Here is a 17,327-nt window from a genome sequence, read left to right on the forward strand (position 1 = left end):
ATGTAATACTGGAGCTAATTCTCATAAATGAATATTTAAGTTTTTATGGACATTAACAACTTACACCTTACAGTAACAGCTTCATACTAAGTATCCAGTGTGACAACTGCCAGTCTTATTGCATACATTACAACAAAATCCATTGACAAAATGGAATTCTAAACAAAAAATAATTTTTGAACCCACTGTTTGCATGTGCTGTTTATTATATGGATGTAATTCCTGTTCCTCCAATTCTGTCGTGACTGTATTGTTCAAAATATTCTCCCACATGACCTAGTACCATCACCCAAAATTTCTGTCAAGAAACTTGACTAACTCTCCAGGGCTTGAACAATCCTATATCTCATAAAGTTCTGTCCATGATGATAAATTTCTGTGGGGGAACCTTTCTCTATACATCTCTGTGCAAATATGGAATATTACTCTTTACATAATAACGTTGTGCATTTGTTACAGTGACACTGGCCTCAAATGGTTCTGTTTATGCCAATTTTAGGTTTTCAGTGGTTTTCCTAAGCGGTGTTCATATAAATTTGTCCTCTCCTCATTAAACAAGTTTGTATATGTTGATAAGGCTTTGTATATTGCTTATATTTTTCCTTGCAAAAAGCTGGCAAGCCCTATATAGTTGTAAAATTATCTATGGATGAACAATTTCCAGCACTATATTGCAACTTGCAGAAATGCTTTGAAAATTTGGAGCAGCAGGATGTAATACCTGAAAAGCCAGTCATGACCATAATTAGTGGAAAAACTCCTCTATGGACAAATGGGAGATAATTTTACCTTGTTCTTTTGTTCTTCAAGGTAGTGCCATCAGCTGTTGTTCGTCATGAAACTTGTTCAGTTTACACACACACACACACACACACACACACACACACGCGCGCGCGCGTAGCTGCAGTGTCTGGCTGCTAAGGCCACATTGCGAGCAGCAGCATGTGATGGGAGACGCAACTGGGTGATGGGGGTAAGGAGCACGCAGGGGTGGGGAGGGGGAGGGATAGCAGTGTACGGGTGGGTGATGGTAAAGTGCTGCTTGTGGGAGCATACAGGGATGAGGTGGAGAGGGGGCAGGGTAGCTAGGTGCAGTCAGGAGGTTAGACAGAGGGCGGGAAACATTTAGTGGAAAAGGAGACAGATGAAAAAAAACTATGGGTCTGGTGATGGAATAGATGACTGTGTATTGCTGGAATGGGAACAGGGAAAGGGCTAGAGGATAAGGACAAATAATAATGAAGGTTGAGACTGGGAGGGTTACAGGAACATAGGATATATTGCAGGGAGAGTTCCCACCTGTGCTATTCAGAAAATTTGGTGTTGGTGGTAGTGATGGGGAGCTCGTGAATGAGTCGTTCAAATGAACGCTTCACTCCTGTGAAGTGTGAACTAACCACTCAATTTCAATGAACTGGTACTTCAAACTCTTCACAGATAGCACACTCCACACTTTTTTCTAGGTCACTCACTCGGTTCCGCTCTCCCTCTCCCACTACATTGTCGCTATGTCACTCATTCTCCCTTCACTTCAGTTCTCCCTCTACTGCCGGTCGATGAATCGTGTGGTGTTTGTGGGGAACGTTAGGTTTAGGAGGAGTTGGGGAGGTGAGGGGCAAGGGGAAGGCAGTGTCAGCTGCTTCAGCTGCTTCTTGCAGTGCTGACATCATTACCCGGGGACTATTTGTGCAGTTATACTTCGTGTCTACGGTTAGTCTACCGTTGGCAGTGCTTGCAGACAAATGAATATTGAAGATACAAATGAAGAGGCTGGCTGTGTGAGCACGCACAGCAAACATGAAAATAAAATGTTTACCTTGTGAATCTGGAACTGAAGCATGCGTGGAATCCACGCTTGAAAGATAATCATTCATGTAGGAACGTTTATCTCGTACACATTATTGAAATAATTACACTAAACGTCAATTTGAGGATTGTCCTAATTAAATTTTAAAAAAAATTCATATGTATTTATAAATAAACATAAACAGATTTGGCGAATGTACAGAGATATCTGTTTAAAAACATGATTTGTTCCACTTTTTTTCCTGTCAGGTGATTTCTTCTGTCAGTTATAAGGTGTCCTGCTGCCTTCGAGAACACACTTTCACATGGCGTGGAGGTTGCAACAATACACAGTCATATTTTTGCAAGTTCAAAGAGTGAGGGGTATACTGACAGCCGTTCAAACCACCACTGAAGTGGATTGCCTTGTCTCTGTAGGAGGGGCTCTTATAAATATTTGTCCACTTCCACTACTGCAGCAGCTCTCGGGTGTGGATTACTCTGCAGCCTGGAAAATTTGAGCCAGAGACTAGAAGTAGGTTCAGTGGTTGGAACTGAGATTGTAGCAGTAGCAGTGGATGTGTTGGACACAAATTTCTCACAGTGCTTGACTAGGTTTAATTTCACCTTCTCAGCAGAATTTTTATCAGAAAAACCATGTAATTTGAACCGGGGATCCAATGAAGTTGCTTCTGTGAAAATGGAATTTTCCTCTATATTTCAAAATCATTGTTTTAGGTCATCAGCTAACTTTTTGGCCATCTGTTGCACGTCTGCATGAATTTCAGTTTTACTAACAAACCTGCAACACCATTTTTTCAATGAGCGACTAAGGAGTATAACTTTAGAAGCAGTGACAACATTTTCACTTGACATTTCCTCGGTGCAGCCTTTGAAAACTATCAACAGGTCACAGGCTTGTGTTACACTTGTAATGTCCTCTGCAGTCAGACTTGGAAGATCCGGATAATTCAGAGTGATAACTGTCATTAGGGAATTCTTAACCTCGATTATTCTTCACAGCATATTACATGTTGAATTCCATGTTGTGACAGTGTCTTGTTTTAGTGTCAGAACTGGCTCTTTTAACTGTTCCTGCATCTTTTTCAGTTTTGTGCACGCCTGTGTACTTCTTTTAAAAAATTCAACCTTTTTTTTCCAGAATGTGTTGAATGTGCGGAAGCCCATTCTGAGCAATTACTGTGTGTGCCAAGCAGGGGATGTGTTTCCAGGCTGAGTGTCTTATAGCTGCCACAATATTAGCAGCATTGTTGCTAACAACACACACGACTTTTTCTTGAATGCCCCATTCTCTTGTGACACGTCGCAGTTCTTCGGAGAGTTTTTCTGACGTGTGCCCTTCATCATATTTAAAGCACTCTAGGAGGGAAGATGCCAGCTCCAGGTTTTTAACGTAATGTACTGTCACCGACAAATAACTCTCATTTGTCGTTGAGTTCCACCCATCCATTGTCAGTACAACTGCTTCCTCAGAATTAATTTTGACTCTCACAGTTTCTTTCATCATGGCGTACTGTTGTTGTAGTAGTGTATTGGGAATGGTCTTCCAAGCTGGCATTCTGTAAGCACCATTCAATTCGCCTGCAAAACTTTGAAAATGTTTGCTTTCCACTATGTTGAAGGACAAATAATCCTTTACAGCAGTCTCCAGAAGTGCGAAATATATCTCCTGATTTCTTTTGTTCGAAAGAGGTTCCGGAAAATACATAGGTAATGTTCCATGATATTGATGTCTGCTGTCTGATAATGAAGTGATACTGTTATTTTCTGGCACCGACTGCTATTCGTTTCTGGCAATTGCTGATGTTGGTTCCGGATTGTCTGAGTTATTTGTCCAAGAAATATCTGAAGATGACTGACTGACATTGACACTGTTTGATGCAGCACTCGAACATGACGTGCTAGGTTAAATGTGTTTCCTCCTTTATATGAAGTAAACTTGCACTTTGCTTTCCCATCACCTAAATCAGCGAAGAAACCCCAAATTCACTACTTTTACGTGATCGCGAGTTGCTAACCATTGTATAAGAGTGAACAGACACAAAAACTGCTTTCCAAATAAAATAGAGGGATTTTACCTGAAATTGTACCAATGATCACAGGTGACAGTTTACGTTTTGAAATTGGAGGGTTATTATTCTCAACAAAAATAAAATCTACAGGAAAACTTCTGAATAATTACTTAATGTAGGTATATAGACTTTGTGACAGTGGGAAACATACTCATTCTATTTTGGATTAAATTTTAAAAAGAACATAAAATTGGACTGCATTTTGTTGGTAGCCCTAGTTTTCAGTCCATGAATACAACAAATAAGGCTTCACTTGTCAGATAGACTTTTTTGGGCGCTTCATGAGAAAATGTCGAGCAAGTTGATATGTAATACCTTCTTTATGTGTGACAGGCTTCTCTGTTTATCTTTCCTTTGTCCCCTTCGACCATCCTCTATTTAAGTTAACTCAGACACTGTAAGAGAGTAAAACATTGCATGCACATTACTGCATAGTTCGGCCATTTGTTGGTAAAATTATGAAGTATTACGAAGCTTTATTGTATGAACGAGGTGAAGCGAGCGTAGCTGTGGCTGAACGGCAAACTGGGCAACTTCGCCAGGCATCCATACTTCATCAATGAACTACTTCATTTGAATGCTTCACGGCAAAGAGTGAAGTGAATGAAGTAGTTCATGGGAATGAACGAGTTCGACCCATCTCTAGTTGGGGGGAAGGATCCAGATGGCACAGGCTGTGAAGCAATCATTGAAATGAAGAAACATTGTGTTGGGTGGCATGGCCAGAAATGGGGTGGTCCAACTGTTTCTCGACAACAGTTTACCAGTGGCCATTCATGTGGACAGACAGCTTGTCAGTTGTCATGCCTATGTACAATGCAACACAGTGATAGCAGCTTAGCTTGTAGATCACATGATTGTTTTCACAGGTAGCCCTGCCTATGATTGGATAGATGATGCTTATGACTGGACTGGAGTAAGTGGTGGTGAGAGTATGGGACAGGTCTTGGATCTAGGTCTATTACAGGGATATGACCCATGTGGCAAGTGGTTGGGAATGGGAGTTGTGTTGGGATGGAGGAGGATATCGTGTGCATTCGGTTGGCAGCAGATTACCACAATGGGAGGGCTGGGAAGGATAATGGGTACAACATTCCTCATGTCTGGGCACAACGGGAGGTAGTCAAAAAGTTGGCGGAGAGTGTGATTCAGTTGCTTGCAGTCCTGAGTGGTACTGAGTCATGAGGGGAGTGCTTCTCTGTGGCTGGACAGTGGGATTTTGTGAGGTGATGGGCGACTGGAGGGATAAGGCACGGAAGATCTGCTTTCGTGCAAGGTTGGGTGGGTAATTACAATTTGTGAAGGTTTCGGTGAGACCCTCGCTGTATTACGAGTGGTACCACCCACTCATCACCACAGTTGTGACAGCCACCGATGGTTAGCCTGTATGGAAGGGACTTCTTGGTATGGAATGGGTGGCAACTGTCGAAGTGGAGGTATTGCTGATGGTTGATAGGTCTGATATGGGCGGAGGTGCTGGTGTAACCATCTTTGAGGTGGAGGTCAAAACATCGGGAAACACATGGGGGAAAAGGTGTTAAAGTTCTGGAGGAATTTGGGAAGTTTGTCCTCACCCTCGATCCAGATAATGAAGATGTCATCAGTGAATCTGAACCAGATGAGGGAGTTTGAGATTCTGGGTGTTAAGAAGGATTCCTCTAGATGGCCCATGAATAGATTGGCATAGGATGGTGCCCATACAAGTGTCCATAGTCATACCCCGGATCCGTTTGTAGGTAATGCTTTTGAAGGAGAAATAATTGTGGGAGAGGATATAGTTGATCATGGTAATTATGAAGGAGGTTGTATTTTTGGAATCCGTTGGACATTGGGAAAGGTAGTATTCAATACAGGTAGGCCCATGGGCATTAGGGATGTTAGTGTAAAGAGAGGTGGCATCAGTAGTGTAGAGCAGGGCACGATGTGGTAAAGGAACAGGAATTGTAGTGTGTCGGTGGAGGAAATGGTTGGTATCTTATGTGTAGGAGGGTAGGTTGTGGGTAACAGGCTGAAGGTGTTGGTCTAAGAGAGCAGAGGTTCTCTCAGTGGGGGAGACAATGGGGAATCCTGGTGTGGTTGGGTTTATGAACTTCAGGAAGCATGTAGAAGGTAGGAGTGTGGGGAGTGGTAGGTATGAAGAGAAAGGCAGACTGAGGAGAGAAGTTCTGGGATGGGCCTGGGCATTTGAGGAGAGACTGGAATGGGGTCAATGTGGCGGGGCTTGTCGGTGGATGAATCTGACAGCTGGCAGAGTCCTACCGCCAGATAGTCCTTGGGTTCAAAACTACATTGCTGGAGCCTTTGTCAGGATTATAAGATGGGGATCAGTTTTTATGTGGTGGATGTGGTACTTTCTGTGGATATAAGGTTAGTTTACATGTTGAGGGATTTGGGGAATGATGCTGAAGGTAAGTTTCAAGGTTAAGAAATTCTGGAATGTTAGCAGGGCGTGACTTGGGGACAGTGGGATTGGGTCATGGTTGGATGGAGGAGTGAACTAAGTCAAGCAGGGTTCAGCATTGGTCTTTGGTTGTGTCTGATTAGTAGGGTTGGTGGCGAAAAAGTGTTTCCACTGTAGGGACCAGGAGAAGGAGAGAAGGTCCTGCATGACTGAATTTGGGAGTGAAGCAAAAGGTGAGGTCTTTGGAAAGGACTGATTCTTCTGTGGAGCTAAGGCTCTTGAAGGAAAGGTTCATGACTGGGTTTCCAGTCTGTTTAGGTTCTGTATGGTGGTGGGTGGGAGTTCTTGAGGGTAAGGTAAATGTAGTAGGTCTGCGAGGTGGGGTTTGTCAGCTATGAGGGGATGTGGGAGAGGTTTGGAAGTTGTTGTAGAGGCAGTGCATAGTGGTAGTCAGACCAACACAGTGTTCTTCATTTCAATGACTGCTTCACAGCCTGTGCCATCTGGATCCTTCTCACCGACACCAGCTTTTCTGAATTGCGCAGGTGGGAACTCTCCCTGCAATATTCCTATGTTCCTGTAACCCTCCTGGTCTCAACCTTTGTTAGTCTTTGTCGTTACCCTCTAGCCCTTTCCCTGTTCCCATTCCAGCACTACACAGTCATCTATTCCATCACCACACCCACTGTCTTTTTATCTGTCTCCGTTTCCACTAACCTTTTCCTGCCCTCCATCTAACCTCCCAACTGCACCTAGCTGCCCTGCCCCCTCTCCACCTCGTCCCTGTATGCTCCCGCAAGCAGCACTTTACCATCACCCACCGCTACACTGTGATCCCTCCCCCTCCCCAACCCAGCCTGCTATTTACCCCCGTCGTCCAGTTGTCTCTCCCATCATGCGCTGCTGCTTGCAGTGGCCTCAGCAGGTCATGTGTATGTGAGTTGTGTTTGCATGAGTATGTGTGTGCATGTTCTATCTCCAATGAAGGCCTTATGGCCAAAAGCTCATCTTCTGACAGTCTTTTTGTTGTGCCTATCTGCAACTCAGCATCTCTGCTATATGGCAAGTATCTCCGCTGTATGGTGAGTAGCAACTATCCTTTTTTAACTATATATGACGTTAGTATCTGTTTCCGAAAGAACAGTTACCGTTGATGACCATGCAACTTTGCTAGAAATGAAATGATAATTAAATGGACACCCTAGCTGCAAACAGGTGTTGATGTACTTCATTGGGGACATGTTGAAAATGTGTGCCCCGACCGGGAATCGAACCCAGGATCTCCTGCTTACATGGCAGACACTCTATCCATCTGAGCCACCGAGGGCACAGAGGATAGTGCGCCTGCAGGAACTTCTCCCTTGCACGCTCCCCGTGAGACCCACATTCCCAACATGTCCACACCACTACATTCGTAGTGTGCCTAATAGAAGTTTGCCCATCATACTCATTACTCGTGGCAGATTAATCTGCCAAGTCCTGTAAGAGTTCGGGCATACCGTGTGTGTTCGCATACAAGGTCAATGGCTGGGAAGCCATGCACACTGTATGCCCAAACTCGTACAGGACTTGGTAGATTAATCTGCCACGAGTAATGAGTATGATGGGTAAACATCTATTACGTGCACTACGAATGTAGTGGTGTAGACATGTTGGAAATGTGGGTCACATGGGGAGCATGCAAGGGATGAGTCCCTGCAGGCACACTATCCTATGTGCCCTCGGTGGCTCAGATGGATAGAGCGTCTGCCGTGTAAGCAGGAGATCCCGGGTTCGAGTCCCGTCGGGGAATGCTAGGTATGTAAATCTGAAGAAAACGACAATGGACCAGTCAAGAGAAATGTATTGATAAACCAGGAAAATCCAAGAGAAAAGTTGAGTCACAACTGTGATAGCTTTCTACATAGAAATGCTGAATGTTTCTAATAATTTTACCTAGTCTTGTTGCTAAAACTGACAGCAGATTAAATGTCCTTGTTAAATTTTGCTAAGTATTTCATTCATGATGTGATTTACAGAACACAATAAATAAATGCCCCATTTTTATGAAAGACAAGCTTTTTATTTGAAAAGCATAGAAATTCATTGTTTGTAGCTTTGAAAACTTCCCAGTATTGATTCTTAGTGAAAGTGGACATGGAATAATAGATGCGTAGCATTTTAGAACTACAGTGTTAAAATTATGTGGTGTAAATGGATAATACTAGACTACCATCAGTTGCGTGAACAAAATTTCAGTTTAATCTGATGGCAGGAGGTGGAACAAATACTGATTGAAAATTTAGGACCACAGAGATTTCCTTGCAACAAACATGGGAAGATAGGGGGGTGGGGGGAGGGACATTGGCTTTGACATATTGAAAAGGATTGGGTCCAAAAAGTTTGTTCAGCTAACCTGTGACACCAGAAGTACTGCGAAAGCAAAGAGAGCTTCACTGCAAGTTTAAACGCAGCCAAAACCTCTCAGACAAACAGAAGCTAAACGATGTCAAAGTTAGCGTAAGGAGGGCTATGAGTGAAGCGTTCAGTGAATTTGAAAGTAAAATTCTATGTACCGACTTGACAGAAAATCTTAGGAAGTTCTGGTCTTACGTTAAATCAGTACGTGGCTCAAAACAGCATATCCAGGCACTTCGGGATGATGATGGCATTGAAACAGAGCATGACATGCGTAAAGCTGAAATACTAAACACCTTTTTCCAAAGCTGTTTCACAGAGGAAGACCGCACTGCAGTTCCTTCTCTAAATCCTCGCACAAACGAAAATATGGCTGGCATCAAAATAAGTGTCCAAGGAATAGAAAAGCAACTGGAATCACTCAACAGAGGACACTCCACTGGACCTGACGGGATACCAACTCGATTCTACACAGAATACGCGAAAGAACTTGGCCCCCTTTTAACAGCCGTGTACCGCAAGTCTCTAGAGGAACGGAAGGTTCCAAATGATTGCAAAAGAGCACAGGTAGCCCTAGTCTTCAAGAAGGGTCGTCGAGCAGATGCGCAAAACTATAGACCTATATCTCTGACATCGATCTGTTGTAGAATTTTAGAATATGTTTTTTGCTCGCGTATCATGTAATTTCTGGAAACCCAGAATCTACTCTGTAGGAATGAACATGGATTCCAGAAACAGCGATCATGTGAGACCCAACTCACTTTATTTGTTCGTGAGACCCAGAAAATATTAGATACAGCCTCCTAGGTAGATGCCATTTTCCTTGACTTCCGGAAGGTGTTCGATACAGTTCGGCACTGTTGCCTGATAAACAAACTAAGACCGCACAGAATATCAGACCAGCTGTGTGGCTGGATTGAAGAGTTTTTAGCAAACAGAACACAGCATGTTGTTCTCAATGGAGAGACGTCTACAGACATTAAAGTAACCTCTGGCGTGCCACAGGGAAGTGTTAAGGGACCATTGCTTTTCACAATGTATATAAATGACCTAGTAGATAGTGTCGGAAGTTCCGTGCAGCTTTTTTCGGATGATGCAGTAGTATACAGAGAAGTTGCAGCATTAGAAAATTGCAGCGAAAGGCAGGAAGATCTGCAGTGGATAGGCACTTGGTGCAGGGAGTGGCAACTGACCCTTCACATAGACAAATGTAATGTATTGCGAATACATAGAAAGAAGGATCCTTTATTGTATGATTATATGACAGCTGAACAAACACTGGTAGCAGTTACTTCTGTAAAATATCTGGGAGTATGCGTGCGGAACGATTTGAAGTGGAATGATCATATAAAATTAATTGTTTGTAAGGCAGGTGCCAGGTTGAGGTTCATTGGGAGAGTCCTTAGAAAATGTAGTCCATCAACAAAGGAGGTGGCTTACAAAACACTCGTTCGGTCTATACTTTAGTATTGTTCATCAGTGTGGGATCCGTACCAGTTCGGGTTGACAGAGGAGATAGAGAAGATCCAAAGAAGAGTGGCGCGTTTCGTCACAGGGTTATTTGGTAAGCGTGATAGCATTGGGAGAAGTTTAGCAAACTCAAGTGGCAGACTCTGCAAGAGAGGCGCTCTGCATAGCGGTTTAGCTTGCTGTCCAGGTTTTGAGAGGGTGCGTTTGTGGATGAAGTATCAGATATATTGCTTCCCCCTACTTTTACCTCCCAAGGAGCTCACGAATGTTAAATTAGAGAGATTCGAGCACACACGGAGGCTTTCCGGCAGTCGTTCTTCCCACGAACCATACGCGACTGCAACAGGAAAGGGAGGTAATGACAGTGGCACGTTAAGTGCCCTCCACCACACACTGTTAGGTGGCTTGTGGAGTATAAATGTAGATGTAGATGAACAGGGTTCAAAATATACACTGCATAAGAAGAAATTTAAAAAGGAACATGATGAGGTCTAACTACTTAGAATATTTTGTCTTCCGATAATCAGTAGTTAAATGAATAACATTTAGATCAGTAGAATTTCAGTAAATAAATTACAAGAATATGTACTGATGAAGCACCTCTGAGAAATAAATTTAAAAACCAAGAGAACACAGAGGCCTATGTAGGACAGGAAAGTGACAGATAACATAAGAAGTATGTTACAGAAAAAGGTTAAGGATGAGGTGCTTCTCTAACATCTTATTCTGCTGAAATTAGTATGCACTGTCCTTGCATTTTATTGTAAGCGGGTTGGAATAGAAAATCAAAGAATTACATTTGCTGCATAGGGATACTTCCAAGCTACAAATTGTAAGTGAATAACAATTTTGAGTTTGGGAGCAGTATGATTTTATCCATAAAGTCTTGTGTAAAGAAAAAATATTAAGTTAATAGTAATTTTCAAGCATAATCATTCCACAGATAAATGATTGATTGAGATGACACTGTGGTCACCACACTGGGCCCACTTTTGGATTGAGCGTGGTACAACTCCGTGTCCATCCATTACGAAATAAATTAATTAATTTAAATACTGATGTCGTTCCTTTGAAAAAAGATGCAGGTTTTGTCTAATGATCTTCTTGCCAATGAGACTTTACCCCTCCCCCTCCCCAAAAAAATGATATTTCATGTTTCTCAATTCACACACACACACACACACACACAGAGAGAGAGAGAGAGAGAGAGAGAGAGAGAGAGAGAGAGAGAGAGAGAGAGAGAGGGGGGGGGGGGGGGAGGGAGTTAGTAGGAGAATGGTATTACTGCAGTCCACAGCTATGTGGTAAAGTTACCTTCATATGCTTCTTTCAGCAAATAATGTAGTGTTCATGCAATTAAAATTAATTATATGAGAGAACAAAATTCTATTGAAGTACTTTTATATGTTTATGAAGCTATTAAATGTTTCAGTTGCAAAGCAATTAATTGGATATATTCTGAACAATATGTGAATTTAGAAAAAGAGGGTTTATCATTTGTGTCAATAATGTATGTGCTTTTTCTTGTGTTAAATCTTCTTTTTTCTCCTTCAACAGAGTTGTGGATGCTGCTGAACAGGAGACTGCATCATCTATGATGGCTGCATTCCTCGGACTAGGGCTGGCATGTGGTTCAGCTCTTAGCTTGTTGTTGATTAAAGTGTTGTGAATTTTTAGCCCAAATTTGTTTTAATTTTTTATGTCAGCATTTTTTGTGCTGTTTCTTTTACATTGGTTCAGTACTTGTTCACATTAACTGCCATGCATTTTGTAACTCGTTACTTAAGTGCCATTTTTGTTTTAAAAATGGATGTTATACTTCCTTGTAGATTTCTCTGCAATGTGAGAAATTAATTAAGCTTTGTAAAAGCTGTATTATGTAAAACTTGTGGTCCGTGTTGTAATGACTGCTTAAGTGGAACAGTTGTATTGTATGTCCTAATTCTGACCTGAAAAATCGTTTTGGACTGTGTGCCAAACCTGACGTACTTGTTGTATAACAGACCTTCAACCCCTTACGCTTCCAGATAATACTGACAATTACTAATCAGAATTTCTACTGGATTTGCAATTTTAAGTGGTCCTTGTTTCCATATTGCTAGAACATCAGCAAATAAAATGATGTTTGAAATAGCAAGTGTTTGAAATGTTAGGTAGACCTGTATTAACACAAAAATGGGAATGTAGATGTGAACACAAATACATTAATGTTAACTCAGCTAGTGCTTTGATACGTTCTTCGTCTACATGATTACTCTGCAATTCAGACTGAAATGTTTGGTAGAAGGTTCGTGGAACAACTTTCAGAATAACTAAGATAAATTTCTCAATGCAGCCTCTGGTTGAGGAGTGCTTCAGAGCTATAACAGAAAACCTAATCCTACACATCAAGTGTTTCATTTATTCTTGACTTTGTTCGCCCCTCTCTTCAGCTTATAGAAACCTCAAAGATTGTAGTCTCCAGTACACTTATAATGCATTCCTCCTTTAAAGGTCGCACTGTGAGATAGAGCTGAGGCCCACTAAATGGTCCTGCTTCATAAATGATACATGTGTTAATTCATGTACAGCCAATGTTTCCATGGATTTGAAATAACCTTTTGTGCTGTCCACAGTTTTTTTAGGTTTTCTCCCAGTGGTCTACATATAAGGAAATAGATGTATCCCATTTGACATTTGGTCTTAGTCAACTGCTCACTCCTTTCCCAATCTTTTGATCCTTCCCCAACTAAACCTTAATCTCTGAATAAGGAACATATATGGGAGTAGTTATAAAAGTTTTAAAAATCACCTCAAAAATAGATGGAGATGAGAGAAAACATTTTTGAAAAATGGAGTTTGTTCTAGTCAGTCTTACGTGAAATTGTTAACTAATTCTGCCTTCAAATTCAAGGCCAAGTTCAATATTATACCAGGGAAAGCCTTCAGTTAATCCAATGGAACATTTCTCCATGAATGCCACACAGTGTTTTCAAACAATGGAAACTCTTAAGTTGGAATATCAACATTATAAGGAAAAGGATGGATTACTGTTCACTGTAGAGATGACACCATGACTGCTGTCTCCAGCAGCTTGGACTGGGATGCAGTCTTCTCATTCTACCTGTCTGCAACTTAGTGTGCCATCTTTATGGTAGGTATCAATCTATACTTTTCCTTATCTTGTTGACATTGAGTGTTTTGTAGGCAGAGTGACTTTCTTTATCTTTCCTTTAGTGTACATATTTGTAGTATTCACAATGTCACTAATAAGATTGTCAGTAAAGAAGAATTGGAAATGTTCTAGTCTGCATTTTGGTCAAACACCATGAGGAATGGTGAAACTTTGATGTGTGACAGGAAAAGCAAACTTCATGAAATCACCCTTGCCATCGTGATATCTTACACGTACTTGATACAGGCTGTGTATCTTCATCACTTTCACTCCATCAGTAGAGTCTGGTTCGCTAGAACTTATATCACTGACCACAGTGCAAAATTTCTTCCGATCACTTAATTCTCCTTCATGCTTAGTGTCTTCGAGGGGCCTTTCTGGCAATATCATCATCACATGTTTTCTACCAGCTATTATCTACCACAAATGTTAGAATGCAACACACTTGGAGTTACACATCTTTATTCCAAGTGCTGCTGTTCACCTAGCACATTCCAACAATGGAGTGGATGGAAAACACAGTAATGGAAATCTGTTATACATCATCCGACATCCGAGCCGTTGTGGAAAATCATAATGATAGACGTAGTGTGATGGTAGATCTGAAAGGGTTAGAGCATTTAACAAAGTACGTTAGTCTGGTTCTCTTTGATGTTCTTCATATTTGTAAGATTTGAAACTGAAGGATCAGATATCAGTTCCCTAAAGCAGTATGATTCAATTCCAAAAAATCAGTTTGAAGGTTAGATTTCCAACTGCTGTTAAGTCTAAAACAGTTCAAGTGCACTAACAATGCGATCAGTAACTGTGAATGTAGAGTAATGTCTAATAATACTAAAGCAGCAACTTTATATCATTTATTTTATAATTTGGTATAAAACATCAAACAGAAAAGTAAATAATTTCTACCTAGAGTGCTCAGTATTATAAGTGTGCGTATCTCCTTTATTAAAGAATTATGATTCAGCATTTTTTAATATCTCCATTCATTTTTAAATGTGAAATTTAAATAAAAGCCAAAAAGCTGCTTTAGGTGAGATTCCTACCAGTGACTTTATTGTTTGTACTTAGCAGTGCTCGAAAATCTTAATGTTCAGGTTGAGCTTCTTGTTTAAAAAAAAAAAAAAAAATGCATCTTACTGCTCTGAGAAACTAAAGTCTTTGCACTGACATTCAAACCCTGAAAGTATGGAGAAAATTGGAGGAGGCCTTTCCGTATGGTCTCCTTGTAAGTTGGAGATGTTGCTGTAAAAGAAGAGGAAAATTTTCTATTCAGTAATGTTTTAATCAAGTAGTTTAATGTCGATGATATGCTTCCTTCCCACACCCACCCATCCCAGTCTGATAGTTCATTTTTGCCGGTTTCTTAAGTCCTGTAGAGATTAAATATATCCAAAACCCTTCAGTTGTTTGTCTTACACTTCCTTGTCTTCTATTTTATCTAGGGAATCTTACTATGTCTTCATTCAGTACCAAACAAACCAACCCTGAATTTACATGAAAAGCCCTTGGGTTTCAATTGGCTTAAAATGTTGAAATGCCATGCCATTGTGATGAGTGTTGGAAGATGATAGATGAGACACTCAAAATTTTAAAAGGCTTAAACACTTCAACCTGGCAGGAAATTAGCTTTTTATCCAGCAGTTTACACTGGGAAAATCTACATTTAACATTAACTCTGGCAGCTTACTTTGGGTGGTGTTTTCAGTTGACAGTGTATAGATTTCCTGTCCTATATCACCATGTGTTATTCTTTGTTTATAATTTTTATTTTGTGAAATAAAATTTTCATAATTGTATGGTCCAGCTCAACATCATTACTGTTTGTAGTAGTTTTTGAATGTATTTTATTTTTATTGCAAAGAAAGTGTAATGTCAAAAATTATTTTAGTCTTGTCAGAAGTCTATTATTTAGTTTCTTCTTTTAAAATAATAATTTTCATGTTCATTTAGTCAGTGATTTGAAATTGAGATGTATCTAAATATAGTTTCAATACCACGTCTTGCATTTTCTCAATTTAATACTGAGCTTAAATGATTTAGTCCCAGGTAGTTCTTATCATAGTACAATTCTAACTTTATTTTTATATTATAAATGTAATTTTATTTTAAATTTTTATTACATATGTCTAAATAATTTCTCTCATGTAAAACTGCTGGGCAGTGGGAGCAGTTTTAGAATTTCCTCTGTTTTACTCAAATATTTTGTTCGTATTTTAAATGCTACAGCACTGAAAACAGTCAGTATTCAATAATTTTCTTCGGATATGGGTCCACAGATGCTTAAACTTGTATGAAATAGCTCCATAATCATCTGCATTTGTGAACTTCCCGATAACTGTTTCAGGTGGTTGTGAAGCCATTAAAAAGATAGTATTAAACCTCTGGTTGTGTGATATCAATATATTGTTGCCATACAGATATGTTAAATGTGTAACTGCATTTCTGCACTGAAAATGCTGAAACTGCATTTGGCTCCTGAGGAAGGCATGATACTCTGTTTTTTACTGTTTGTTTTCACTCTTATCACAGATGTCAATTAAGTTAAACTTTTGGGGAAATACTAACACATGAATTTATATGTGACAGTTTATTGGGTAATTAAAAATGTGAAACTAGACAGAATACAGATTGGAAAGAAATATTGTATAGTAAATAGCACACCCAAAATATGACCTGAGTGGATATAATACATGTAGTTACACTTAGGTAGGACCTAATTATGGCCCCGTTTTACAGTTATCACTTCCGATGCAGAAACAATAATTGTAATTAATTAATTAATTGGTTCTGTGCCAGGCACATGAATATATATATAAATTGTCTTCACATTTGTGTCAGTTTTCAACATAACTCTATTCTGTCTTCCATTTATGCTGTATCATAATGTAGCATACTGTCTGTAATATGTTGCTATAAGCCACTGCAGTGTCATTAAAGTACCTGAAGAATAAAAGTGAATGTTAATGCATCAAGATGCACATTTCTTTTATGTCATACATCCAAAATTACCAAATGCGCCAGGGAGCCTGACTGGACATCCTCATCATCTTATACTATGTACCGATGTTCTGAAATGGTCTATGGAATTTTCTATGTGGAAATGCCCCATATTATCTCAAAAAATAAATAAATAAATAAATAAAAGAATGGGCCTCGATTAGCTACAATATTTTCTGGATCTGAACACATGAGACTCCTTTTTGTGGGTCTATTTTAAAGACAAGGTGTGCAGCAATAACCCCAAAACCATTGCTGAGCTGAAAACACCCATCAGGAGGTCACTGACAGCATCGATATTTCGACACTTCAGTAGGTCATGCAGAATTTCGCTATTTGTCTATGCCACATCATCACCAATGATGGCAGGCAGGCATATCAAACCTGTTGTAACCTAAATCCAAATATCTGTAGCGACATTTACGTGTTGAATAAAGTGTGTGCATACTGTAGTTTCTAATTAATTTACTTTTTTTTCGTATAGCTCAATAACTGTCGCCCTGCAGTTAAAGCTAAGCAGCTGGCAAAAAGAGGATATCCAGAAGACACATGGGCACCACTGTCAGTAAATAGTTTCAGATATCTCAGATTTATGTTTCCTTGTAAGATTACATTATGTTAAGTTACGTTTGGTTGACATAGAAAGACCAAATGCTACCGGTGTTCGGTAACCTGAAGTCTTTTATGTACCAGACAGATAGGTCAAGTGTTCAGAGCTAAAACAATGATGTAACAAATTACCAGGATATTAACTGGCCAGATTTTTTTGCATGTGTATACTGATAGATCTCAAACAAATGAGGGAGTTGGTTGTACATACTATTGCCCTGAGTTTCAGATAGCTAAAAAGTTTTTACAACCACCATAATGTAGTAGTTACACTGCAGAAGGAATAGCAGGTAAAGAAGCAGATCAGGTTATACTTATGAAGTGGCACAACTAACAATGAAATCCAGCAAAGAAAATAAATCTGTACATCTAATGTGGGTAAAGGGACATTGAGTTATTCGGCATAATGAAGTAGTAG

The 17,327-nt window shown here is 40.1% G+C and overlaps 1 protein-coding gene and 1 non-coding gene across 2 annotated transcripts in view; one reads left to right on the plus strand and one right to left on the minus strand.

Annotated features, from left to right (window-relative positions):
* LOC124802546 (equilibrative nucleoside transporter 3) overlaps positions 1–16,275 on the plus strand; it is a 65,055-nt gene extending 48,780 nt beyond the window's left edge. The window contains exon 12 of the mRNA XM_047263409.1: positions 11,704–16,275. Coding sequence (XP_047119365.1) covers positions 11,704–11,815 — 112 coding nt within the window. The 3' untranslated portion in view covers positions 11,816–16,275. The remainder of the gene's footprint in view (positions 1–11,703) is intronic.
* On the minus strand, positions 7,533–7,607 carry Trnat-ugu. Its single transcript has one exon. It is a non-coding gene; the product is annotated as a tRNA-Thr (tRNA).
* Positions 16,276–17,327: the final 1,052 nt, after the last annotated feature.

Source organism: Schistocerca piceifrons, chromosome 6 (genome assembly GCF_021461385.2).
Source record: "Schistocerca piceifrons isolate TAMUIC-IGC-003096 chromosome 6, iqSchPice1.1, whole genome shotgun sequence".
Taxonomy (NCBI): Eukaryota; Metazoa; Arthropoda; class Insecta; order Orthoptera; family Acrididae; genus Schistocerca; species Schistocerca piceifrons.